We start from the raw sequence: 27,607 nt of genomic DNA on the forward strand, positions 1-27,607 counted from the left end.
ACTTTGCTCATAGGGGCTATCATTGAAGCCCACTTCAATGACTATTCTGGCTGCTCTGGCTGCTCTGGCGTTTCTGATATATCACTTCTAAATTGTAATTCAAATGATTTATAGTTAATGCTATGCATCTAAAGTCAGTGGAGAGTTTGCAGGTTAGTATTTTCTTGGAGTTGCGAGACATTTGTTTATTGTACCTGTAGTTGTAAGGCTTTTTTTCACGATTTAAAGAAGATTAAAGCACACGAATGAAGTCGAGATACTTGAAGTTCTCTAGTGAAATAATTTCAAATGAATCAGGGAATGCTAATGTTAGTATTCTTAGATAGCAACATTATTAGACACATAAATTGTCGTTAGTGACCAGTGATGTGTTTGGGATAACTAAGTGTGAAATGACTTTAATTTTTTCTCGTATTTCTTGGGAGCTCCATTATTCTTTTTTGTTTTATTTTGTTTTCCCTAGCTTTGTTGACAATAGTAAAGCCTTGCTTTTGGTTGGGGATTATTTGCTATGCTTTCAAGGACTTTATGTGACTTACAGTTTGTATTATGCACTACTGTGTATGTTGCTAAGCCAATGGCTGAAATCTGTTCAGAAGCCAAAAGTGTCTTAATTCTCTGTGCAAAAGATAATTTAAATGAATTCTGTTTTCTTATTGCTTCTTTCTTTTTGTTTTCTTCTTGCCTTAAAGACAAAAGTAGTTTCACAAAGCATTTAATTACCAGCCTCATCATAGGTCGTACAGTCTTTGATTATGCCATTTCTGAGTTTGGTATGTTTTTAGGAGAGACCAGAGTAGATACCATTATTGTGGAGTTTTTTGGAAATAAGACTGTTGCCTGTTGACTTGGAAGTGCTACAAATGATGGTTGCATGAAATAAGGCATTAACGATTCTGTTAATTTTGTACCATTTGACCATGCTAGCACACACATGTGAATGACAAATGATAGGAATTAGGGGTTTGTATCCCACGTATAAGATGGGTTTCATTATGCAAGGAAGTGTTCTGATTTCCTCTGGTTAGAAAAAGAGTTTAAATTGGATTTACCTGCTCTTTGTTCTGTAGTCAGGAAGGTGCTTTTTATAAATACTGTACTGAGACTTCCCTGTAGGCTTTACAAAGAATTGAAATTGTTGTGGAAAACAGCTGTTTCACACTCTTCCTTGCATCACATTTTTCTTTACCTAAGTCTGCAAATAGGGACTTGTAGCCAGACTTGACAATGAATAGTTTGAGAAGAATGCTTTATTTATGCAATGTTGGTAATAAAAGTTGTAGAACTTCTACACACTCTAATTCCTAATTAGCATCTGACCACATTAAACAAATTCACAATTAAGGACTCAGCAATCCAGTATTAGAAAAAGTGTGTTATGTGTTGAAAACTGAACATGTAATAAGGATTTGGTGGGCTTTCATTATGATTGCCTCACATTAGATTCAAGTTTTCTCAGTTTTTAGGTTAAAACATTGCTTTTTTATTTATCTGCTTGTCTTAATTATTAAGGATTTAATAGTTGCTTTTTGTTGGTGCTGAATCTGTTCTTCTCCCCCATTCAAAGGCATTCAGAACTAAGCTTTAAATTTTAATTCTGAAAGCTGTTTCTGGTTTCTTTGTCATAATTTTTGATAAAGATTATGGTTGTTGATTCTGGAGGTCATTTATGAGTCAGAAAAGACTCAAACTTGTTTTCAAACATCTTTATGAACTTTGGAAAGATAAAGAAGGGAGAACATTAGCAAAAATGGCTTTTATGTCTTGTATTATTTCATGATTTCTAATGATTTCACTTCAAATAGAATCAGAAAATCTTAAAGACTCCAAATGGATCATTTGTGATATGGATTTCTCATCTTGACCATTTTACACTTTCTGCACGTAGTGAGTTGCTTTAAGCTAAAAGAAATATAATTCATTGTCTAGAACTTAGAAGCTGTCTCCAAAATATTTTTGGAATTGTTGACCTCTTCCTAACTGGTCTTCACCTACAAAAAAAAAAAAAAAAGTTTAAAAGAATCGTCATTTTGGGAGTAGAAGTTAAATGAACATTTAGTTGATTATAATGAACAGACACGACTGCATAAACGGAGTAAAACACAAATCTGTGAAGTATAAAGGTTTAAAATTTAGATTCTTTTCTAATTATGATTGCAATTTAATAGGAACATACTGTTACTTTGAGACCTACAATTCTCTGGGGTTTCCTAGTTTTTTGTTTTGATTTGCTGGTAATGAACACAGCTGAATTTGTGGAGATTTACCAATAAGAACCGAGTGTTCTGTAAATTCAGGAAACTGCTAATTTTTATGAGAGGTAAACTTTGTAGACGTCATTTCTTTTCCATTCCCACTTGGGTATCACAAGATCAGTTGCATGATTAGCAGTATGTTAGTCCCTTTGTAAAATCCACCAACAGGACAATATAATGTATGTCAAAGGGAATTCCTCACATGCGAACCTTTTTCAATCTAGAGTACCTTTTTCTGCATCAGGAAATCTGCAAAATACAATAAAAATTAATCTTATGCTTCTCAAACATGCTGGAAACTTTCTCTTTTTTCCTTCTCTCTCTCTCTCTCTCTCTCTTTTTTTTTTTTTTTTCCTTTTTAAATGATGTCTTATCACTGCTTGAGGAAGGTCCATTTGAATGACAGAGCCAAACTGTGAAGTCTCTATCCATATGGACCCAGTGAAGTCTTTATCCATATGGACCCCTCTTGTTTATTTATCTGTTGAAATACCAACAGTCTGTTTGCCCTCCCAAAAACTCAGTGATGCTAAGATTGGAATCTAACCTATTTGCATTTTTACTGGGATAAAGGCCCAGTTACCAAATACCCACATTGTATACGACATTTGCCAAAAATATTAGACTCTGCCTTATGCTCAGCTTGCAGATTGGGCATTCATCATGTCTGCCAGTGTATAGCATTTCTCTAAAGTTCTAGTTAAGCTGTGCTTTAATCAAGAAAAAAATCAGATGATCTTCTAGCAGCTTTTTACATGTGGCTTCAGTTCGTAGCAGCATGTGTGAGCCAGCCTGATGTCCAGCCTCTGATCTAGCAATTCCCGTAGGCATGTTCTGAACTGCAAACATGTGAGTAACTCCATCGTTATACCTCAGACAAACTTGTACTGAACAGCGTGACCATAGCTAGTCCTCAGAAGACCATTTTCCAAAGATGAAGCTATTAGATATCAGACAGGATTCTTGACATCTGGGAAGAAAAGGGAGCAAATATCTTCTGATTTGGTCCAGGAAAATGATGCACTAAATCTTGTTGAGATTCAGTACAAGGAAGAGGGTGGAGATATCTGATGTCCGGGTTGGCTGAGGAGAACTGGACTTAGACTGTAAATCTCGTGCTTTCATCTGCTCTAGAGCTGAAGGGAAGGAGGGGATCAAAATTGAAGGCACGGTCATAGCTTAGATTTTAAAGGTGAGGGAGATCAGTTGAGGGGGCATTTCCTTGTCAAGGGAGGAAACTGAGTTAGGAGTCTCAGTGGGTGTGAAAGGATGAAGATAGGCAGCAAAAAGAAGCTGAAAAATGTCAGTGACAAGGGAAATGCAGAAAAGGTGATCAAGATACAGGACAAAGTGAGGAAAGCTTTTCTTGCTCTTGGAGGAAGTTTTCTGCTATGACAGAAAGCAACTTTAGCAGAAAGCCAAATATTATACATGAAAGAGAAAGATTACCCCAAAATGTGGTAACATATTCATCATGTATGACCTAGTTAGGAAGATCTGTGTTTCTTCAATGCAATCACATTTGCGTGTGTGTGTATGTAAATATTTCTAAGAATTCATGTTTACTTAAGGAAGTGAGCCAGGGTTGCTCTTTCAGGCAGATTGATGCCCCTTTTGGTTGTATGAATGGGGAAGGGAATAGTTTGGTCAGCTGTGAGAAGGCAATTAGCACTAGAGTGGGAAGTATTGCAGATGTGGTCCATCTATTTCTCTGTCTTTGTAGGATCTGAAGCCAGCTTTGAAAGTAGCTGTAGGTACAGGAGGGAGAAACAGTTTATCTGACCTTGGCTGATGTTCCCTGCACTGCTTGTGATTCATCCAGTCCTGCAGGCAAGTTGGGAGAAACAGGTGGTGCCTCAGCTGGTGAATTACTGGAGAGAGAAGAAGAGTCTTTTGTTTGGCAGCAGCAGCCAGCCTGATGAGCTGTTGCCACTGTTTCTGGCACAGGTTAATGGGAAGAGGAGGGGAAATGCACACGGCGCTTGCCACAACTGCTATTGCTGCTGGAGTCTTCTCTACTGATTTTTTTTTTTGCTTGTTTTTAATTAATTAATTAATTAACTTATTTATTTTTGTGGCAAAATCAAGCAAAAGTGCTTCAACAAAACCTGCATGGTGTTCTTCTGGGACCAGGAATATGACACATGTTAATTAACTCGAACTGATGGGGAAAATACCACCTCGATGTTTGTGAACTGAATGAGGCATGATATGAAAATAGGCTAGTCAGCTATAATCATGTGCATTTCTCTTCCCAAGTATGGGTGTCAGTGTTCTGCCCAGGATCACTCTGAATATTACAAAAAGAGCAAAATACTGCCCACCATCCAGCATGCTTATAGATATGTTAAGCACGTAAAGAGAAAACACGAGTATTTCAGCCTTGTGTTTTTGAATTTATGATGGGAAGCCAATTATCACAGACATGGATAAATTGTAATATATGAACAGTTTCCTTGTTGTGTCTTTCTTTTAGGGTTTCTTCTTTGACAGTATGAAAAATAAAGTTTTATTCAGCTTCAGTGTACAAAACATCTTGCTAGCTTTATTCAGCAGGCTTTGATGTGGTAGATTGGGTGCTTCAGTTGGGCTGGTTTTCCTAAAGTAAAAATATACAGGAAATGACCTTACTGAAAATATTTGTATATTTTTGCTGTGATAATATAAATTTAAGAATTATAACAATATTAAAAACAGTTTGAGGGAAAAGTGACTTTTTCTTTAATTCTTCGTCCAAGTGGAAAAGAATATTTCTTCTTAACCTGACAAAAGAAGAATGATTGCTCTTAGAAAAACAGTTTTATATTTTGTGATCCAGGTGCGCTGACATAATTTTAGGACTTAATTTCTTATCTGTCAGGAAGGCAAAACCTCTTCATGCCCTGGGAATCTTCTGCAAGCAGACTTCTTTGTCTTCCCTGATTCCATTCCAGATGTCAGGGAAGTCATTTGTGCTGTTGGCAGCTTCTTGCACAAGCTGTAGTGGTGGTGCTTTTCTTTTTTTTTTTTCTTTTTTTTTTTTCTTTTTTTTTTCCTTCAACAATACACAGAGCAGCTATGGAGGGGAAAAACAAACAAACAAACAAACAAAAAAAAACAGAAAACAAAAAACAAAACAAAAAAAACAACCACCCTACTCTTATTTTGATAGGACTAGAAGTGAAATCCCCGTAACAGGAACTCATTGTGCGGTCTGTATGCGACACGCTTCTTCACAAAATGGCAGCAGATCAACAAACAGGCAAAAACACATCAGTGGTTGTTTGGTACAATAAAGAAATTCTTTTCTATTTCTTTGAATTTGAGTTTTCAGTCTTTATGTGCTCTAATATGTTGTTCTCTGCTTGGTGTTGGGCTGAGACCTACACTAATGTTGACGAGTGTTGAAGTGAGCTCAGCAAGCTGCGCAGCATTCTCCAGGAAACAAAGATGAGTCATGATTTACTGACGTGTGCATGATAAATGGAACTGCATTGTTTGAGATGATTTTATTTTATAAGCATAGAGATCATGTATTCCAGTTGCTACAGTTGCTGGGTCAGTCCAGGAGCTATTCAGCTGTGTCCTCCCGATTTGTAATGCTTTGCTCCTTCATGGTGCTCAGTAATGAGTCTGGACGTTGAGCAGCAGCTCCTGAGTTGTGGCAGGACGTTAATACTATCTCACAGGAGTTTCTGACTTTTTTTCTTATGTGCTTGATTCTTTAGTGAGTCATAAATTGGGTGAGATCTCCATTTTACTCTGCTTTATTTTTTTTTACCCATGCTTTTTTAGTGGTTGCTAATGTGTTATGTAGGGTATCTTCAAAAGCGTCTATAATTTTATTTCTTTTCAGTTAGCTTGGCAGCTGTCAACTCCTTAGTAGTTTCTGGGCATCACTGTATATTTTTCTTTTCATGTCTGTTATTTCTATGCCGGGTTCCTCCTTTAAGCTGTGTCTGCAAATGGCCTGCTTTTTATTTGTTTACTGATCTCGAAGAACTGTTCCTGGCTGTCCTCACTTGATGTTCAAATAATGCTGGAGTCTTTTGAATAGTCATCTCTCTCTCAGACCCACTGTGTGATCATGCAAGTTCAGAGGCACTTTTCCATAGTCACGGTGGACTGACTACCTTCTACGGACACAGTGGGCTTAAGGTTATTTTATACTGTAACAAAAAGCAATTACTTCTCCATCCTCCCACCTGATGAGAGCTGTCTGTGCTCCCTAGCAGAATCATGGAGCAGAGGGTTTAGTGTCAGTGGTGTCTCTGCATTACAGGCAGGAGGTTGGTAAGGGCATTTGGCATCAAGGGGGCATTTGGCATCAATGGGGCAAAGCCAGAGGTTCCAAGGCTTTGTATTATGAGTGATGACCGATGGATGGATGGATGGGTGGAGGTCTCCTACTCGATGTACCCTGAATTCTATCTCACCACTCTTCTGGGAACGGTGCAATAATTCATATAGCTTTGAGATATGTATGGTTTCCTAGTACTTTCATGTAAGTGCTTAGAGAGATTCAGTGCTTTGTGGGACATAGTGTTAAAACTTTTTCAAGAAGCAAAGATGCATTGATGGGAACAAGAGCTGGCAAATCTTTAGGAAAAACTAGCGTCGTGGCTACACTACCCCTGCCATATGAGGACAGCAACATAACATGTTGACTTCTGCCAAGTGGCTGGAAAGGGCTAAAGTCACCCTAGCCCATGCCTGCCTTAGTGACCTGTGGCTGGGTTCTGCGAGAGCTTGGATTTTCCTGGATGCAGTTTCTGATAACCTCTGCAGATGAGAGGTCTGAGACAGTTCTGCTTGGATGAGTGAGGAATCTGTTTATTGCAGTTGATGTATACTCTTGTTGACCTCATGACTCTCAGCTAGTATCTTGAATAGCTCAAGAATAACTAATGCCCCAGCTCCCAGCTCGTTTTCTGTTTCACCTTCTTCAGCCAGCTGAATACTCACCTACCTTCAGGGTTACGGGAAATGAACATCTTCTGGGATAACATAAATGCTGATGAGCAGTATGTTTGGTCTATGGGGAAATAATGCAAGCAGAGAGAGATTACAGATAGTAAAAGTAGACATGATTTTTAGAGGTAGTTCTTGTGATTTTTTTTCCCCCTTTCAATGTGGAACTATATTTAAAACCGTGCATTGGTTTAGTGAGAGCTTTCAGAAATGAATTTCAAGTCAAAGAGCTTAACAGGCTTTCACTATATGTGGGATTGTTTATGCACTGTACAGGCAATACATGCAACAAATTTGCCATAACCCCTGTGGATATTCATAGCAAGGAAGGATATAAAGGGCTGTTGTCCACCAACAGTTAACAAATGAATTAATGGACTATTTTGATATCAATAAAACATTAGAAAGAAAGCACAAATCGTCAGGAAAAAGAGGGATTTAATAATGCTGAAGGTCTACATCATTGTAGAAAGTGATATGAAACATGCAATATACTGGCAATAATCCAAACTTAATTCTGTTTATGTCTTGGATAACTAGATTTGTTTCGTCAGTAATAAAAATGTTCCCTGTTACATAGTCCTCTTCAGCAGAGAAAGGATCCCTGCTTGGGAATGAAAATATTTAAGTCCCAGAAGAGAGAAAAAAAAGGCATGCTGTGATGGCTATCCTTCCACACAGGGGTTATTTATTGCCTCTTTTATGGAATTTGCACCACGCCAGAATTTAGATGAGTTCGTGTACAGTGTACAATGCACAGTGTCTTGGAGCTAAACAGTTGTGAAAGACATGACATTTGTGCTCTCGAGGTGCCAGTTTTTAATGACTGAAGAATATGTGTGCCTGTATGAAGGATTATTAGTGTAAGATTTTAGTCTGCAGTATGCGGATATTTTCAGAATGTGTCTAAGTCTTTGCAATGGAATGAATTCATAAAAATTATTGATAGCCTTTGGACCTTGAATGTGATTTCTTTCTTTTGGGAATGACTTACTGTACATCTTTTCTCGTTTCCAGTTCTTGAATGTGAAACATAACAGAACTTACTCTTTTTTTTTTTTTTTTTTTTTTTTTTTTTTTTTTTAAATTTCATTAGTGATATTACTTACTTCTTATTTGATCCCCAAGGGTGATTTTCCTGAGAAGGGGAGAGTGAACACTGTCATTAAGCAAAACCAGGTGCAGCTGACTGCATTGTTTAAACCAATTTACTTTACAATAGATTTGATTATTAATACATCAGAAATCTTACTTGTGGTTGCTATGGTAAAAGTTGCACTTCATAATAGTATCTTCAGACTAATTTTAATTTAGAAATTAGGGGTTCATTTTGGCTTTTCTTGTAGTAAATTTGTAAAGTGTTAGGACTATATTTTGAAAGTGACTCATTTTGCTCTTGCTTGATTGTAATATGAGTGCAGGGTGGAAGCTGTATTTGAGAGAACATTCAGTTTCTCAGCTTCAAGATTTCATTGTTTAACTCTTTCTGTACTCTGTGCAGATAAGCTTTTATATCATGTTAGGATAACAGAGCCCCTAAATGCTTTATAAATAAAGTACTTATTTTAGACACAGAATAATATTCTAATGTGACTCTGCATCCAGAGCATAAGAAACAAGTTGTTTTGGGAAACAAGTTATAAGCATAAAATGCCAAAAGCTATTCAAGTATTCCTGAATTAACTGTTCCCCTATTTGTCTTGTTTCATGCAGGCTTTCCTTCACCGAATGATCCAATGTGCTACAGCCAAAGTGGATAAAAATGTTACAGAAGAGACAGTTAAGGTTAGTCAGCTAATTGCATATGTGTTTTATTTTGTTTCTGTTGTTTTATTTATCTGTTTTATTCTTTTGCAGATGTTGTTTTCAAATATTGAAGATATTCTTGCAGTTCACAAAAACTTCCTGTCCCTCGTGGAGGAGTGCTTGCAGCCAGAACCGAGTGCGCAGCATGAAGTTGGAACTTGCTTTCTTCATTATGTATGATATCTTCTCTTACAGCCTTATTTCACTTTCACTTTTTTCTTTTTTCTTTTTTTTTTCCTTTTCTGATTGTCTTTACTAATTACTGTCATGATGATGACGGTACATAGTCATGAGGACAAAATATGACTTGATTGCATAATGTAGAGTACTTTGAGGTCATCTGTTGGTTACTGCCATTGCCCAGAAAAAGGGGGGGTGGGTGAGAATAAAGAAAGAACATGTAAGATTGGCAAGCTTTTGCTATTTACTCATTTTTATATTCAACAAAGTAGCCTGTAATGTCTTTTGTAGCTATGAATTGGGATACTTTTTCACAAAATACTGACTTCTTTTATTTTAAATGCAACAAAAACTAAACCTGTTGGTGATAGCATTTTCCTTCAAACAAACGTGTAAGTTTGTATCTGCTGTCAGAGGCTTCACATAAACCCATCTTTAGGACCCTTGCAGCCAGCGAGTCAAAAGTATTTTCTTAAAACTAAGCATAGCCTTAAATGTTTTGGCTGCCAGAAACTCGAACATTTCCTATGACTCCTTCTGAATAGCAAAAGGAATGACAAAGGTCTTGCACTTGCTGAGGCCTGCTGAAAGCCACCAGAGAGCTGAGTGGTAGCTAGGGTGCTGCTGGCATGTGGGGCTGTGGGAGAGGAAGGGACCCTGTACTGGGCCACCGGTGTCTGATGGTGGCCCGCAGGAGTGCTGATGAGTCAGCAAATAAGATACCAATTGTTTTCTTCCCTTTTTATTTTTTTTCATCCCATGTTTTGGTGATAGCCCAACCTCTGAAATTTTTCAGAAAATTCTCAAGTGATGCTTCCAGACTGTTCAACTTCATAATTCTAATTAAAAACAGAAATAGAAAGTAGAAGAAAGGCTGGAGCTCATATAATAAATGTAGGAGGAATAGCTGGCCTTCCAAAATGAAGACTATATTAACTGTTCAGCTTTCAAAACTGTGCTTTCCATGTTTTTTTTTTTCTTTTTTTTAATTAAAAAAAAGTCCAAATGGCAACTGAAGAACAATCTATTTCTTTGTTTTTGCAGAAAGAGAAATTTCGTATCTACGATGAATACTGCAGTAACCACGAGAAGGCACAGAAAGTTCTGCTTGACCTTAACAAAATAAGAACAGTACGGACATTTCTTTTGGTAAATAAACTTTGAATTGGTGTTCTAGCTTGGTATTTTTTGACTGGGCAGTGAATGGTTAGCACTGTTGTCTTCACCATGCAACAATAATGAGCACACCTGCTTGTAGTGGGCAGTGGGCGTTTCAGCTGGGGGCGATATTTTCAGAGGAAGGGTTATGTATATCGAATTTTCACTGCTGCCTTTGGACCCCTGCATTATCACAGCATTAGGCACTATGCCTAGATCTTGCTGGCCAAGAAATAAGGGTGTAAATCCAGCTGTGTCTGTAGGAAGAAAAAAAGAATAGAATAAGATATGTTAGGAGTGGTAGGGGAAAGAAATTAGAGAAAGGAAGCTGAAAGTTTAGGCAGAGCTTCTGAAGACATGGTACACATACTGGTACTGTAGTGAAAGCTGTGCCAAACAGAAAAATGTTTTGTTATGGATTGTAGAGTAGCCATCCTGATCTTAGACACTGGCTTAAGCCGAGGTCAAAGAAAACAGCTACACAATTAGTCTTCACTTTGCAAGACAATTAAGGAGGAGTTTTAAAATATTGAGTATGACAGTCCTCATTGTTTTTCTACAGCAAAAAAAAAAAAAATCCGTGCAAATACTGAGTTTCCTAATAGCTGAAATTATTTGTTAAAAGAAGATTTTAGTATGGAATGATTTTTGTGTTTTCCTTCATGGCATTCTGTGATAACAAGGTCAGCTTTGAAATGCATGGCCTTCTGTGTTGGAACTTACACACTTGAGAAGGTGCCCTCAGATACGATACTGAAGTTTGGAGTGATCAGGTCTGATTATTGCATTTTGGGACTAAGAGTGAACTTAAGCAAATGTCACTATCATCAAAACATCACAAATGTGGTTGAAAATGTCACGTTTTATTTATTTATTAATTTTTAGCATGCAGTAGGCTTTCAGTACTGCTGTTGACACAGTTCTTGGTGAAATTATCCTAGTGCATCTTACTAAATTTTGGAAGGATACTGGTTTTGACTCCCTTAACATACAGCCGAGTTGGGGGATATGAAACTCCATTAACTTACAGCCAAATTAATAGCAGTGTGGGAATTTCCTCATTGCGGGGTTGTACTGGGTGACATAAAGCTCCATCTGCTTTTTTTTTTTTTACTGTTTCTTGTTCAGCAGTGTTCCATTCATAGTGAAAAACAGCTTCAAAGTTGATCTTTTCTCAGCAGTTGACACAGACTTGAGGATGGGCACATACATGGTTCTTGTTTTGGGAGCTTTGGAAGCAGTATGGCTGGACTTAAGAGGAAGGAGTGAATGGTGACTACAGAGACAAAAAGCAAAATATTCTGGAGATAGATTTCACAGAGCTTGCTTTCTGATAAAGGAACCCAAGTGTGCAGCTGTGGCAGTTCATGATATGTTGGTGTCATGTATTCCCAGGAGCAGGTATAGGGCTTCCATATCAGCTTTGTGTTCCTCATAGATTTGGGATGTGTCTGTAGAATAAGTGGCAGCAGTCTAATGTAGAGAACAGGAGGTTCTCCAGGTTTACTCTTCAATTTGAAAGCAAAATTGAAGCCTTCTAGCCAGACAGAACAGTCGAGATCATTAGAGATGTGGTTATCTATAAATAGCTGGGAGTTGAAAGTAGATTTTTGAGCCTTTAAGTATAAAGACAAATATTACACGAACGTATAGCACACATTTCCATTATCCTGTTCAAGTTAGTCAGTCATTTTTTAGTAAAGCTTTTGATTGGCAGGTTAAATGAGATCTTTTAGGATACAGGATCCTTTAGGATAGGACAGAAAGTTATTGACCAGGAATACAGAGCAGACACTTAAAGGTGAGAGTACAGACTCCCACAGCAGCACTGTGTATGGGGCATGTGCTTTGTGTGTTCAGCACTGGGCAGAGTGGTCAGGCACTTTTGTAGCCTCTGTTCCATCAACAACGTGTCTGCATCCAGATTTGTGGCTCATGTCAAGATACTATCTGGCTTTGTTAAAATACTTTTGTTTAATGTTCTTGGTTTAGATATCTTGATCTATGAAGCCTTAGTTTATCTCATGCCATTGCATCACAATTCCTTCTCATCTCTTGATAAAATAATTTCCATCATTACCATAGGTCTTTATGTACTTACACTTTAATTCCAGCAATTCCAAATATTTGCTGTGATGTCCCTTGCATACTTGGTTATTTCAAATAGCCCTTATTTTCTCTCACAGCTGCTTTTTCATGGATGCTTCCACCATTTAATTATATTATAATACATTTAATTTAGTGTATTACTTGCTTTGATGGTTGAAAGTCTTGTCTAAACTCACATATTCTTTAGTACATGACTAAGTATATTTTATTCATTGCACATCATGTTTAAATATAGAAGCATGTAAGCAGAAGACCTTTATTGTATTCAGATGGCCTTGCTGAAACCAAGGTTAAACCATTTTTAATACTACTTTTTATCTCAAACAACATATGTACTGATCACTCTGAGTTCTTGTTGTTATTGAAGTGTAAAAGCATATTTTTAGCATTTTATTTATTGCCTTTTATTGTCAGCATTTAAATAAAAGGCAACTGTTAGTTAGATTGGATGAAGAAGGGGTACCTGCATCATGATGCCTGCATAATATCGTTGCAGTTTTTTTGTCACGGATGATAGCCAATGTACCTGTCTGTGCATGTAGATCAAGTTTGTTCTTGCAAACCTCCATCATCACATAGTTAACACAGATGCATGTAATCCATACACAGGTTAGCCATTTTTTCTGTGTGTGTATGCACTTTATTTCTGATAATTTTCAATGGCAACTGCTTACGTTACAGAAACTCGGTATCTAATGGAGATTAAAACCAGTAACAGACTCCTCTCTTGAATTCTTGCATAATTCATGATTTGAGAAAGCGTAATTTTCTCAGGGTTTTTAAATCATTTGTTGAACTTTTGCACTCTAGAATTGCATGCTCCTTGGAGGACGTAAGAACACAGATGTGCCGTTGGAGGGGTATCTAGTAACGCCAATACAAAGAATATGCAAGTATCCTCTTCTTTTGAAGGTACTTAAGAGTTTTTTATCCAGGATTTCATAATCGCTATGTAAAACTGGTCACTAAGAATATTTCAGAACAGCTGGAACAATCTCCCTATGCAGTGAATAATCTCTGTTAGATACTGGACCCAGACTTGCTCTATTAAAGGTAGTGTCAACTCTTCTGACTTCAGTATCAAAAGGACTGAGGAGTCTGGCTCAATTAAGATTATTAGGTCCCTTCTGCATCTAGTGGTGAGGTTGCCTCCTGATTGTTGAGTTGAAGTGAACCATTTAAGTGAGTTTAATGAGACTAGGTTTGGCCATGTCCTTGCCTAAAAGGCTTGGGATAGCAGAGCTTGTTGCCAACATGCTTTGCTGAGTCTAATCTGCCATCAGCAAAGTGTAAATAAAAAATATTTACGAAGATGTTTTTAAAGAAACACTTCAGAATAACAGTAAGATGCTGTATGTGGTTTTATGCATGTTTGCACGTTTATGCTTATCTTACTGTTATGGCTTAAAATAATATAATGTGTTAAATGTACTAAAAAGCATTACATATTCAAATCTCCAAGTTACTGAAATTTTCTAATGTTAGGAAATAAAATAATACAATGATCAGGAAAGTAAATATTTAAAATGCATTTATGCGTAACAAATTTGAATTTAATCTTGTTTATTGTTTCAAACAGAGAGAAAAGCAAGAGCACATCCTGCTTTAGAAGCAACTTGAAATATGATTGTTAGACTGTATTTTTCACAATGCATGTGTGAGTTTAGATCTGAAACATTGCCAGTTATGAGGCATATACATTTCATTGCACTGACATAAAAACATAAAAGTAAATATGTTAAAATAAAGATTTTTTTAAACAAGTTAAAGGATACAGTTGCAATGAGGTTTGAGTCATCCCAGATACCTGTGGTTTTATAGTTCACTTGGCCAATTATTATTTTTTTTTAATATTCTATTTTTTGAATAGAGGATCTACAGACAAAGCAGGGGAAATTGACTAATGAATTACACCAGGGACACATTGAAATGAAGATATTTATGTACAAAAAAAATCAATACAGGGTGTAGTGTCAACAGGGTTAAGGCTTCTTGCTAAGCCTCCAGAAAGAATGTACCCAAGCCTCCATCAGGATATTCACTGAAGGCTGCATTTAGTCAGTCCAGCTGTAAAAGTGGAGTTAGTAGTTTGAGATGGGAAATCTCCAATGAATACTGGCAACTCTGCTTTTGGTTTTCAGTATTGCTGCCATTACCAATAACCATCCAAAATCAGTGAGTCACCTAAGCTATTGTTCACTTCTCTGGTGTATTGCAGTAGACTAAACAATAGACTGGGGCTAAAGAAACTTTTTTTTGGTCCTAAGTTGCAGGAAAGGCAGGTGTGGATTTTGACGTCAGTAAACTAACATTTTAAAGCAGAGTTGTTATCTTTGTTGTTGAACAATTCCATCTCATGGAATAATAATAATAAAAAAAAACAAAAAACACAAATGTGAATATGAAGAAACATTGTCGGGGAAAGAAAAGTAGCAGAAATGCCAACTTTTTCCTACGTAGTGATAATTTTTATTAATAGCAATTTATTTCTCTGAGTTTTAGTGTCCTACTAGAACACAGCACTAGAGGGTTTATTTTCTTTTCCACATAGTAAAAGAGAAGTCTGCCCATGTTTTGATTTTATATTCTAGTTAATTTAAGCCTCTTGTAATGTTCATTTAGAGATCAAAGACAAGTTGTTTTTTCTTTTAATGTCTACATAGGAGTTACTGAAGCGGACTCCAAGGAAGCACAGTGACTATGCAGCACTTATGGAAGCCCTCCAGGCCATGAAAGCTGTCTGTTCCAACATAAATGAGGCCAAGAGACAAATGGAAAAATTAGAGTTTCTGGAAGAATGGCAGTCTCATGTTGAAGGATGGGAGGTAATGTCACAAGATGTGTTGCTTTTTATGAAGGAGGAAGTAACAGTTTTCAACAAGCCTGTATTGCACTGTTTTTGTGATCCCGAGGTACTGTGAAATCCACTCTTCTGTGAAATTACAGCTTTTATTTAGTATCTGTTCTCTAAATTAAGTGTTGCTCCATGACCGAGCACTGCTGTATAGCAGGCTTTCAGGAAAGATGGCAAATGCTCAGTGTTTTATTTGAAGTCTTGGTCATTTACATCAACATATATGTGTGCACATGTATACATTATATAAATCCCAATCCTAACTGCTGCTCTGACTCTACTGTTGTCAATACCTGCTTAAGAATGTTTATCTGGTAGAAAAATGTTTTGATTGTTGATCATTCTGTAAGAATCTCTATTTTTTGTCAGCTTGTACGTAGACACAGCTTGTAGCTAGTCTACATAGCTGAGCTAAGGTGACATAAATGTGTTAAGCAGACTCTATGTAAGAAGTCTTGTTTTGTTTGGTTTTGTTCATTTTTAAATGGTTAGCAAATATTATGGTTTTAATATTTTATTTTTGTGAAGAGACAGTAAGTCTGCTCATGAGTTAGACATCTTAATAGTAAAAAGAAGAGGCAACCTTTCCCCTAAATAGCAACATGATCAAGTAGTTGTGCTGCCAAAACCTTTCTTTTGCATTATATTGAGTGCTATGATTATTTTCTACAGAAATATAGATACAGATACAGGTATTTCTTCAAGTTGCTTTGGGTGTTTTGTATCCAAATGTTTGACCTGCACAGATTGAGGTAAACACAAGTGAAGTCCCAGTAAAATAAATGTAAAGCAAGCAGTGTTAACATTTTTTTTTTTGGTCATTTTTGAATATTATCCACAGGATTTTTTAACACTAATTTCAACATGGAAGTACTTTGCTTTTCTGAAAACTGTACTCAAATGTTCTACTCCTCTTTCTAGGAGAGCTGCTTAAGAAATAGGGGAAGGGATTTTATCTTAGTAGTACCAAACACCAGTGGTGTTTTATCTTGTCTGAATTTGAGTCCTTTTCAAACAATAGAGAGAAACAGGCTATTTGGTGATAAGATCTACCTGACGTACTTTTGAGCAGTACTTAGCTGAGATGAGTTTCATCCTGGATGTCCCTGCTTCTCTCCACTGATAATGAGAGAACCTCATTGATTGGCATCTACATTTGGTCCAGTGAGTAACTCCATCTCCTAATGCCTCTGTATCTCTGTCCAGTCTGATAATTGACCTTCAGTTAATCACTCACGCTGGCTACCTGCCAAGCTTTAACAACTTGACTGCTGTCTACAAGATTGGTGACCAGTCTGAAGGCTGGCAAACTATAGTGAGTGGATCATGTGCTCCTCATTGTAAAGTAAGGACTAATGCAACCTCCGAAGCTCTCCCCTCCAGTCCTGTGCTAATTCTGATGTGTATAGGCAATGACTCTTTGCTTTGCTGAAGGTTTACTGGCTGGAGAAGATAGAAAGAAAAAATTACTGTTATTTTTTTGCATGCTAGTCTGTTAGACTGAGATCTGATTTTCGGCTATGTAGTGGGAAATGGCTTCATACAGTGCAGAGGAAAGAAAGGGTTAGCGACACTGGTGGGACCCTGAGTCAGAGGAGACTTTGAGATGGACCTGCCTGAACTTTAACTGACAGAGTTCCAAAGTAAGTATAACTACAGAAAATAGAATATAGGCAAGAATAGTCAGCTGTTAACTAAGCATTCATAGTAATAGAGACACCAGAGAGGAAAAATAGTTTATACATAACTCTGTTCCCTCCCTGCTGTTGCTAAGACTGTGGGTTTATGATCCTAAACAGTGTTTTCTCAGTGGCAGTAAACTTTGTACAGGACCTGCTGGTCTTCCCCAGAAACTTCCTCTTCTGTTTCCCTGTACCCTGTCCTTGTGCTCTGGCTTCCCAATTTCACATTGTACATGTGCTTACACCTGCAGCTTCTTGAACTTACTCTGCCTAAGGTTGCCCTCTGCTTGTCCAGCAGAGGATTCAGTCTCCCCCTGCCTTCCAGAAGGGTTCAATGAAGAGCCACTATCTGAAAGGAGAATAAAAATTACTGTAAACAAAGAACTCCCTAAATACTGTCCATGATGCTTTCCTATCTGCTCCATGTGTAATCTGATGATCTGTGGAATAAACCTTTCATTTATTATTAATTGAGTAGTATGGGAAGATCTGATTCATTCTAAATGTGGATTAAATAACTAATTTTACTTTAATCATTTTTTTCCGTGCTTCTTCAGTACACTTGTAGTATTTGAAATACATCTTATCCATTGTATGAAATACTTACAGTATTTTTCCTTTTCCTGTGTGACAACATTTTCAAGAACTGCTCTTCCATTTCTGTAATTGGGGTAGGTATAATTTAGAATGGAGAAATCTGCTTATTCCAGAACTCAGAGCATAGTAGTCTTGTTCTAGGACTGTTGATACAATACATTCCATGAAAATTCACTGTGCCTCAAGATGAGGAATCTTAGCAAGTACAAAAACTCTATAATTGCTGGTCTGTATTCAGGCAAACCTTTCTGCCTTTAGTTATAATCCTCAGTCTCAAAATAAGCCATTAAAGACAAATAATAAATGACATAGAGTGTGTAGTCATGCCAGGATATTGTTTGCAGAATTTTTAAAAAGAAAGAACTTGGATAAAATAAAGCTTTAAATGTTATCGTTGAGAAGTCTACTTGACCTAACACCTTCCAAAAGAAGCAAATATCTTAACAGCTGCTTGTTTAGACTACGTAAAAATAAGTTTCTTTTTTATAATTACCTTGAACTTGTGGCCATCATCTATATCTCGGAAAGATTAGGGCATGTAAACATTAAAATGCATGTTGTTGCTTGTGCAACACCTTCATGGAAGAAGCAATAACAAGTAAAACCATTATGTTACTAATATTTTAAGGCAAGGGAAACTTGTTAAATAATCCTTATTGCCTATCACAGATTTTATTCCTTCTGTTACTTTCAGATTTTCAATTAAGTCTGCTGCAGTGATTAAATTTTTCTACTTGCTTTCAGTGCCTTGAGTTTTATACATATGTCAAATACATCTTAATGAACACACTCAAGTATAAAGTTACAGTATGATTAACTCAGTACATTATTAGTCATGTAACTTGGTTAAGAACTGACTGTTCTCAAAGTTCTAACCCTGAAAAGGGAATCCACTTTCCTGCTTTAAGCTTCCTCTGACTCCTTAAGAAGACATCCACTAGTAAAATATGTATGCTGTTGAAGATGTATTAATGGGGGACAAAGGAACCAATATGGACAGAAACATGCAAGACGTAGACTTATTCTCTCTCTGCTCTGTATGTGTTCTGTGAACCATAACATAGTAATTTCCTTCCAATATTGATTTTTTTTCCTAGATTTAATTTTAGGATTTCACTTGTGCTTGAACTCTGAAATAGTGCCATTGTCTTAAAATAGTCTGTTTTCAGTAGAGTTATGTGGTGTTTATTGTAGCTGAGCTGATCAGGTTTGATGTTATCATATGGCAGACACAGGGTACCCAATCTGGCAAAATTGCCCTGATCTTAATATATGCATCTTTGAAATGGTAAGAATTCCAGAGCATTTGTGAGAGCTAACAATATTTTGAATGAATCCTAACAACAACTACAAAAAAATCTCTGAATGCGATGCATGGGAGTGGATTTAATTAAATAAACATCTGGTTTTCTGCATAGCCTAAAAATAAAGAGACAAACTTGTTGGAGATTTCCTTCCAGAAGGAAATGCTTAGCACATTGCTTGGCCCCAACTAGAAGGAGGAAAGGGGGAAAAAGAAAAGACTATTTTTAGAATCTGTTCAAAGCATGACTTGAATTCCTGTACATAAGTGTCATAAAATGAAGCTTGCATTTGTTATGATAAAAATACAGATTCATGGAAAAATGGAACATCTGCTTCACGAAAGAAAATTTTGAATATAATGACTTTCTTATTTAATTTCCTAAGTGGTTAAATTTATTGGCCTGAATTCAGAACTTGTGTAGGTGGCTGTCTCAGCTGGAGAATGGCTCAGCAGCTGAAGGAGCCTGTCAGTAAAATTTGCGTAGATGTTTCAGTGAGAGAAGAAAAAATAAAATTATTGCATTTGTTGTAAGCTGAAAACAGAACAACCCAGGTTGAGTCACAGGCCAACTTAATAACTGTAGCATCGAGTATTCCATCTCTTTCTATTCCACCATATCATCAAATGGTATTTTAATACAGATTTCTATTTTAAACTCCAGAATTTTTAGCCCTTTCCCCTGTTTATGTCTATGTCTCACAAACACATGAAGGTGTTCATGAGTAAGTTAAAAAGTAAGTTAATATCTGCAATTTCTAACCTTTATTACTGTTAGAGTGGTGGCCAGTGAATCAGTACACTTGGACCTCCATGTTTGACTGAAATTTGCCCAAAATATGTGGAAAAGTAATTTTTCTAACAGCTGAAATGAACAAATAACTGCTTTTAACTGCATGGTAATGAAGAACATTTTTTTACTGTCTGAGATGGGTATTTAATGACTTAAGGATGAAGGGGATATTATTTTCTCTCTCCAATGCATTTTAAATGTATTTATTTTGTGATAAGGACTGCTCTAAAGTTAGACATTTGGAGTCTTCAGTGACTCAGTAGGAAAGATGGAGGACAAACAAGTCTAAATTCATGGTAGAAGTCTGCTTTTCAGGTCTTTTTTTTTTTTTTTTTTTTTTCCAACTGAATCCGTATGTTTTGTTGGAACATTTTGTTTCTACAATAATTATTGTAGAATTATTGATTATTGTTAATTTTTAAATCAACATATTACATAAATTCTGGTTTCACTGATAATATCCCATCCGCTATAATTGCAGGTACTTTAAATGTATAGAAACATGAGTTGTAGCCTGGTAGCACTGACTTTTACATTTAGGTTAAGCAACTATATGATCTTCATGTGAAAGCAATGAGTATAAATGTGTGTATTCATGAAAACTTTAAAAAAGTGAATTACATTTCAGATTCAAATTGCTTACATTTGAGATTTCCTTGGTAGTTTGAGTTTAAGCATTTAATGAAAACTTGTTTGTCTCAGAAGGTTTTGATAATATTTGTTCTAAAATATTGCTTGTAGGTATTGTAGTTCATTTTTAGCTGTGGAGCCAGTAGCCTCTCCTGCTTCAGGGATAAGAGTATCCTCTCATTCGTTATTGCAGCCTTGAACCTTCCCCATGAGAATGTCCTCCAGCTGCTGGATTAATGAGTTATCCTAATGCTCTGGGTATAAACTGTAGCTTGGGTGTTCCTGCTGTAAAGCCACGTTCAAAGTGTGGATGCATCCTTCATTAAAAAGTTCTTATAGTTTTCATTTCTCCTTTGAACTGTATAGGATATGGTGGTCTTTCATCCTAACTGCTTCGTCATTCTTTTTTTTTTTTTTTAACCTCTTGGGGATGCAGTGGAGTGCTTAACCCCAGGTGTAGGGACAGCAGTACTTCCATATAATACACCCTTCCTCTTTTGTCCCTTTCAGCTCCATGCCTATCCAAACTGTAGGAGCAGAGCAGGCTGACACTCACGGTGTTAAATACATAAGGCATGGTGGGGGGACCAGAAGAAAAAAAATTTTGGCACTGGCAGTGTTATGTAGGACAGCCAGATGTGACTTCTGATCCTGTTATCTTATTCCCTTGGACTTCAGTAAATACAACAGCAATAACAAAATTCACTGGCCTGCGGCCATACCACCATGGGTTGTGATCTTGTCAGAAGGTATAGGATAACTGAAGTTAACATTGTTGAGTGTTTGGAAGGGAGGTCTCTGAGGGAAAAAAAGTATATTTAGAATGGTTTTTTCATCATCTAGCAGTTTGCATTAGAACAGGAGGAAAATGAAGAACAAAACAATAGCAGAGGGTAGTAATGTGACACAGATAATACTTACTGTGATATTGCAATGCTGAACTTAAATAATGACTTAGGTAAATCTTAGGAATTCAAGTAACCTGAATTACATACATTTAACATATGTATAGAACATGATATTTTAAGACATGATTCTGGCATACTAGCAGAACTCGATAGGACTGTTGGGAAAAGGTTATACTTTTCTACAGTGAAAATGATTTTTTTATTTCAATAAGAAGAGATGAAATGATTTCATGAAATGCTTTCTATGAAAAAATACACCCTTTTGTTGAAAACTGAAACTGCTGAAACAGTTTTGAAGCCTTAAGCTGAAATATTTGGTGTACATAGAAAAATTATAATTTTCCAGCTGATTTTTTTTTTCTGTAAAAACAAGGAAATAAATAAAACCTTTTAAAAATCCAGCCTTTTAAAAGTAAATGCCAACAAATTTTAAAAGCAGCATAACATTGATTACTCTTTTTAATGTACAGAAGCTATGAAATGGAATGGAAAGAAACAACTTGCTTTTCTGTAGTAGTCAGCAAGAATTAAATTCAGTTCTAATTTATGCTTAATTTATATTACAGAATGTGCTAAGGTGTTTCAGTGTTTGGTTTCAAATAAAACTGTAAATTAATATACCAGCTTCTGGTGTTTATTCTGTCTTAGTGGCTAGAGATGACATTCATTTTTGCCTCATTTGATCCTAAGTGGAAACAAGAATGGTTAGTTAGCACTGATACTGAAGTTGCTTGATTTAGAGACCCAAATTATGCTCCACTGTTATAGTTGTACAATCTCTCTTATCATCTCTGTAAACAGCCTGCTTTCCCCTTAGAGCAGAGTCTGAGCTATTGCTCAATATTCAGGACTGTGACGTACAAAGGATGTATGGTAAGATGAAGAGCTGAGAACGGAACCCAAGATTGCTTCTTGGCTCTTAATTGAATACATTTTTCTTTGGGCTGCTGTGATTAGATCAAGAAGAGGAAGTAACTACAGCGACTGCAAGTAAAAGTCATTCAGAACATGTGTAGATGAAAGGAAAGCCCTGCCTTTTGCAGGTTTTGCAGGTTGAATGTTGACTGTCTGAAATTAGGAAGCTCCTTGAGCCATGGGTGTATGCATAATTATCAATAGGATTTCATGGCTTGACTCATATAGAACAAGTACAGAAGGTCACTGTCCCACAGGAGCATGGACTTGTATGGCACAAGCACAGCTAAATGCTGGGTGCTGCACTTGGGTCATAACAACCTCTGCAGTGATACAGGCTTGGGGAAGGGTGGCTGGAAAGTTGCCTGGCAGAAAAGGACCAGGAACATCAATGTGCTCATGTGGCCAAGAAAGCATCCTGGCTTCTGTCAGAAATAGTGTGGCCAGCAGGACTTGGGAGGTAATCTTCCTCTGGTGTTCAAGTACTGTGTTCAGCTTTGGGCCCCTTACTGTAAGACAGATACTGGGCTGCTGGAATGTGTTCACAGAAGAACAAAGCTGGTGAAGGGACTAGGAAACAAGACAAGAGGGGTGGCCGATGGAACTGGGGTTGTTCAGTCTGGAGAAAAGGAGGCTGAAGCTCATAGCTTTCTACAACTACCTGAAAGGACATTGCAGTGAGGTAGGTGTTGGTCAGTTTTCCCAGGTGACAAGTGATAGCACATGAGGAAATGACCCTAAGTTGCACCAGGGGAGGTTTAAATTGGATATCAGGACGAATTTCTTTATGGAAAGGGTGAAGAAATGGTTCGAACAGTCATTAGAACAGGCTGCCCTGGGAAGTGGTTGAGTAATCCCTGGGGGTATTTAAGAGATGTCTAGATGTGGTGCTTAGGGACATGGTTTAGTTATGGACTTCGTAATGTAAGGTTGACATTTGGACTTGATGATCTTAAGTCTTAATGGTCTTTTCCAACCTAAATGATTCAATGATTCTATGATTTTCATAAATAGTGCACCTTGATTTAAAGGCAGGATTCTTTGAGAGGTTCATTCATCTTTGTAAGGCATTGAAATGCTAGGAATTTGTCATAGGAATATTTTTGGGAAAATGTTATTCTTTGTTAAAGTTGCTTTTTTTTTGATTAAGTTTGTTGAAAATGCCTGCCTTGTTTTCATAAAAAAAAAATAAATAAATCTGCTTCAAGCAATAATGAGGCATGGGAAATTTCATTCCAAACATATAAAGATTAACAAAATTCTGAGGTCTTCAGAGTACGTTAAGGAGAAGTATGCTAGTCTTACTTGTAGATGCCGCTATTATTTTTTCCTAAATTTTAAACCTTACTTTTTTTGGTTTGATTCTGTCTAGCTCAATTTAGTATGGAAGCATACATTAAATGACTTTCAAGTTTGAGGTTACCTCAGCTTCCAAATTAATTTTGGCATAGATTATGTGTTTCAAAGCCTCATTTGCAGACTTTTCTTACTAAATATTAAAATCACAAAGGATAAGACTTGTTTTATAAAGTTGGCCTGATTTGTCATGAGAGATCTCGTGCACAGAAGTGACATAATTTGGAAACTTTAATGATGAATCTTAAACATCCAATAAAGCAACAAACCCTTCTCCTAGTTAATTATGATACCTGGTGAATACAAAGCTGGTGTTAAACATTATTAAGTAAACATTAGAAATTATTATTTAGTTAAAATGTAAGAAATTACCATAAGTTTTAGTCTTGGTGTTTTCAGAGAATTGTGTTTGCGTAAGAAATTCTGTCCTTTCTTACTACAGAATCCTTCAGTTAACACAAAACAAAAATGATTGATCACTTTCCCATTAATTTTAGGGGTCCAACATCACTGACACATGCACAGAAATGCTGCGGAGTGGACTACTTCTGAAAATCTCAGCAGGAAATATTCAAGAGCGGATATTTTTTCTGTTTGATAACCTTTTGGTCTACTGCAAAAAAAAGCATAGGTAAATGGTCCATTTATACTTTGAAAAATCATTTGTGTTTTTTTCTTACAGTAGAACTAGTTCTCTGTATGCTTTTTCTTAACAACATTTGAACAATACAAAAGTGTTTACTGTAGTTAATTGCAATATAAACCTAAGTATTTTCAGAGGAAACCCTTCATCCAGTAAGAATTGCATTTAATTCAAACATTGGAAAAAATTTGTAGGAATGCAGAAACCAAATGGTGAAATAGAGGGAGAAGGAATCTGTTTCATCAGACTTCCACAACAGGTACTATGTGGTGGTCTCACGCTCTTCTAGGAAGGGTAAACAGACTGAATTTTTAGTTAAACACATTAGGATTGTAGCTTATGCTGTAAAATTAGTCTCTAAAGTTTCAAGTGTTTCAAGTCTTTGTATTTCTAATCAGGGAAAAGAGCCAGAATGCTGCTTCTTGCTGCATTGCAGGGAGTAATTCTGTAGGTCAGCAACAACCTTCTGCAGTTAATGTTCATTCAGTGCTCTTACGCTTCTGAGGAATAAGGATTCTGTGTACAGGTGTCCCTTTTTAAACTGCTTGAGTTTCTTTCTTTGATCCAGAAACTGCTTTCAGTAGCCACTGAATACGCATATTGCTAGATCCTTGGTAGATTCCTGGAAACATAATAGACCTTGGAAATGTTCTCTAATACCCCTGCCAAAATAAAATACATTTTATGTAATTTTTAAACATCCTTTTGCTGCAGAGTTGTATAACATGTATAAACATGGATCACTAAGCTTTGGTTTCATGGATAAAATGTTCTCTAGGATTACTGGATTTAACTCACTTTGGAAAGAAAAAATATACTGAACCTTTATATTTGCTGCTATTTTTTTTAAATATATCATTCAGTTTTTGAATAAGCAGCTTATAATATAATGGAGTTACTCAGACAGTAATGATTGAGAGGCAGGTCGTTTTCTGAAGATTAGTATCTCTCTGGAGTGAGGGAAGGTCAGAACTCAGATGATCATTAATTCTCAGGAACTGACTTTTGTTTGAAATACAGTATTAATTATCATTATGGGCTGAAATGGACAGAAAATCATCTCTGGTTTATCTTATGTGAGAAAAGCTGCTTAGGACTGGGAGTCTCAAAAGGCCTTGACTGCCTCCAAAATACCAGAAATTCTTAAGTACAATTTTTGGTTAACTTTTATGTGTGGAAGAAAAAATGTGTTCATAGTTCTTCCATGCATAAGTGCCACATATGAGGCTAACATACATGTACGTGTGTGTAGGGCAAGATTTACATCCAAAAGTGTTATTTCATTTTTTCAGTCATGCTAATCTTGTATTGAATTTCTTTATAAATATAAGGAGGCTAAACCAGCTAGGAGGACACATCCTCCCAGTGCATTATTTTGTCTTTAATGACAGAGTGTGGCATGTAAGTATCAAAGTGTTGGAACAGGACATTTAGAGCGAGGCTTTGCTGATAAACTCTTGTCATCTACCAGTTTGAAGCTTAGTCTTGCCAGAGTTGGCATCTTTGCTTTAGCATCAGCAGTGGCCCATTCAGGAGTGGTACAATTTGATTAGACATGTATAAATGAATTGTGACCTTGACAGTTTCCTTTAGATGCTACATGTACAAGTAGCAATACAGAAACATAACACAATGTTGTGGGTGACTTGCTCATCATCTCTTTCTCTTATCAGGCGACTGAAGAACAGCAAAGCATCTACTGATGGCCATCGTTACCTTTTTCGGGGCAGAATAAACACAGAAGTGATGGAAGTAGAGAATGTAGATGATGGAACAGGTGAGTATATTTTAGCTGCTAATTTACTAAAGTAGTCTTTCAGGGTGATAAGTCAGATGAAGCTTCATGGTTTCTTTGAGGATGGAGGCTTCTAGTACTTTGAAATTATAAAATGCTACTTTAAAAGTGCTCTTATCAAAACTCTGCTTCTGTGACACTTCACTGCTTCCATACTTTACTAGCTGGGCAGTCATAGATGACCGTTTTACACCAACATAAACAGAGTAATAAAATAAGGTGACATTTATTGCTGAACTGAAATTGTATATTTAACTTCACTTTACAGCATTACAGCACTGCTAGATAGGTTATCCCTAGGAATGTGATGTATTTGTACAAGCAGATGGGAAAGTTACCTCTGTTGGAATGAAACCTCAAACACTACAAATGCTGAAATTGTAATAAAAGTATTTAAGAAAAAGGAAGTTTTTCAAAGTAGCTGTAGGGATATAATCCATATGATTGCTTGAAATTGTCTTGACAAACATTAGAGAAATGAAAACCCCAAATATTTCTATAAATGTTACTTTTTATTTTATAATCTTGAGTTTTCTGAAACTTTTTTTCCTCCTGATTATTATTTCCTCATAATTACTAAAGAAAGCCTGAAATATTTGGGGCTGTTTAATGTAAAACAAAATGAAAAATAAACTTGTAATGGCGTTGCAGATATATGTCTGAAGGAAATTTCAGCAAGTTATCTATTACTTGTCCTGATTTTAAAACAGCATTAGATTTTCCCCATATGTGGATCCCAAGCATTTTCCCTACTGTAGATCCCAAGCATTTATGAAAGTAACTTCTATTTAAAAATGAACCGAAATAACAAGTATTGTACAGCTTAAATAAGCTGCTTCAGTTCTTCACAGAAGTTAAATATTTCTTACAAGTGAGGATTTTTTTTTTCTAGTAATTTTGTGTTTATTTGTTTTCAAAATAGTTCACTTACTCTACTGTATAGAGAACAGTCTGAATACCATTCTATTTATTGGAAGGCTCTTAGGTCTGTCTTCCATCTCTTCTTTGTAAGTCTTTCAACCTTTTGTCATGTGCCTCATGTGCCATGTTTTCTACATTTTTATTATTTTTTGTGTCTTTTGGTGATTTTTTCCCCCAGTTTGTCTGCCTCTTTTGTATTAAATGGTGTCCAGAGCTGAAACTTTGCTGGTGCCAAGTAGAACAGAATAATTACAGAATAATTGTTGCTGTACATGGATTGTCTATTAGTAATCCCACAACGGCTTGGCTTCACTTTTTTTTTTTTTTTTAATACTTTATTGATCTAGTGTACCACCAGATCCTTTTGTGCAGTACTGCTATCTATCCCATCATATTCTATACTGTATTAGTGTATATGGGTAATTACTAATAATTGCTTTCTTACCTCTACTAAATTTTATTTTACTGAAGACCAACTCTTTCTACAATTTCTTAGGAATTTGGAATTCATACTTTGTTCCCTGGAGTTCTTGCAATTCTCCTTGCTTTGGTTCCATAAACAAACCATTTGATTTCTCGATAAAACTACTGGAAAATGGTAAATAAAAGGTATAGCAAGGGTCACGCTTGATAGGTTTTCCTTGTTTTATAGAACAAATTTCACAGTAATTCTTTGACATCTGCTTGGGCTATGTCCTTCACCAGGCCAAATTGTTAGTAGAGGTTTCTGTAAATGGACTATATTGAATTTC

The 27,607-nt window shown here is 36.4% G+C and overlaps 1 protein-coding gene across 1 annotated transcript in view; it reads left to right on the top strand.

The window, feature by feature from the left end:
- Positions 1 to 27,607, top strand: part of PREX2 (phosphatidylinositol-3,4,5-trisphosphate dependent Rac exchange factor 2) — a 183,181-nt gene that overhangs the window by 38,783 nt on the left and 116,791 nt on the right. The window contains exons 3-9 of the mRNA XM_084512072.1: positions 8,919 to 8,990; positions 9,063 to 9,185; positions 10,236 to 10,340; positions 13,269 to 13,370; positions 15,122 to 15,283; positions 23,994 to 24,127; positions 25,813 to 25,916. Coding sequence (XP_084368198.1) covers positions 8,919 to 8,990; positions 9,063 to 9,185; positions 10,236 to 10,340; positions 13,269 to 13,370; positions 15,122 to 15,283; positions 23,994 to 24,127; positions 25,813 to 25,916 — 802 coding nt within the window. The remainder of the gene's footprint in view (positions 1 to 8,918; positions 8,991 to 9,062; positions 9,186 to 10,235; positions 10,341 to 13,268; positions 13,371 to 15,121; positions 15,284 to 23,993; positions 24,128 to 25,812; positions 25,917 to 27,607) is intronic.

This window comes from Aythya ferina, assembly GCF_964211825.1.
Source record: "Aythya ferina genome assembly, chromosome: 2".
NCBI classification, from domain to species: Eukaryota; Metazoa; Chordata; class Aves; order Anseriformes; family Anatidae; genus Aythya; species Aythya ferina.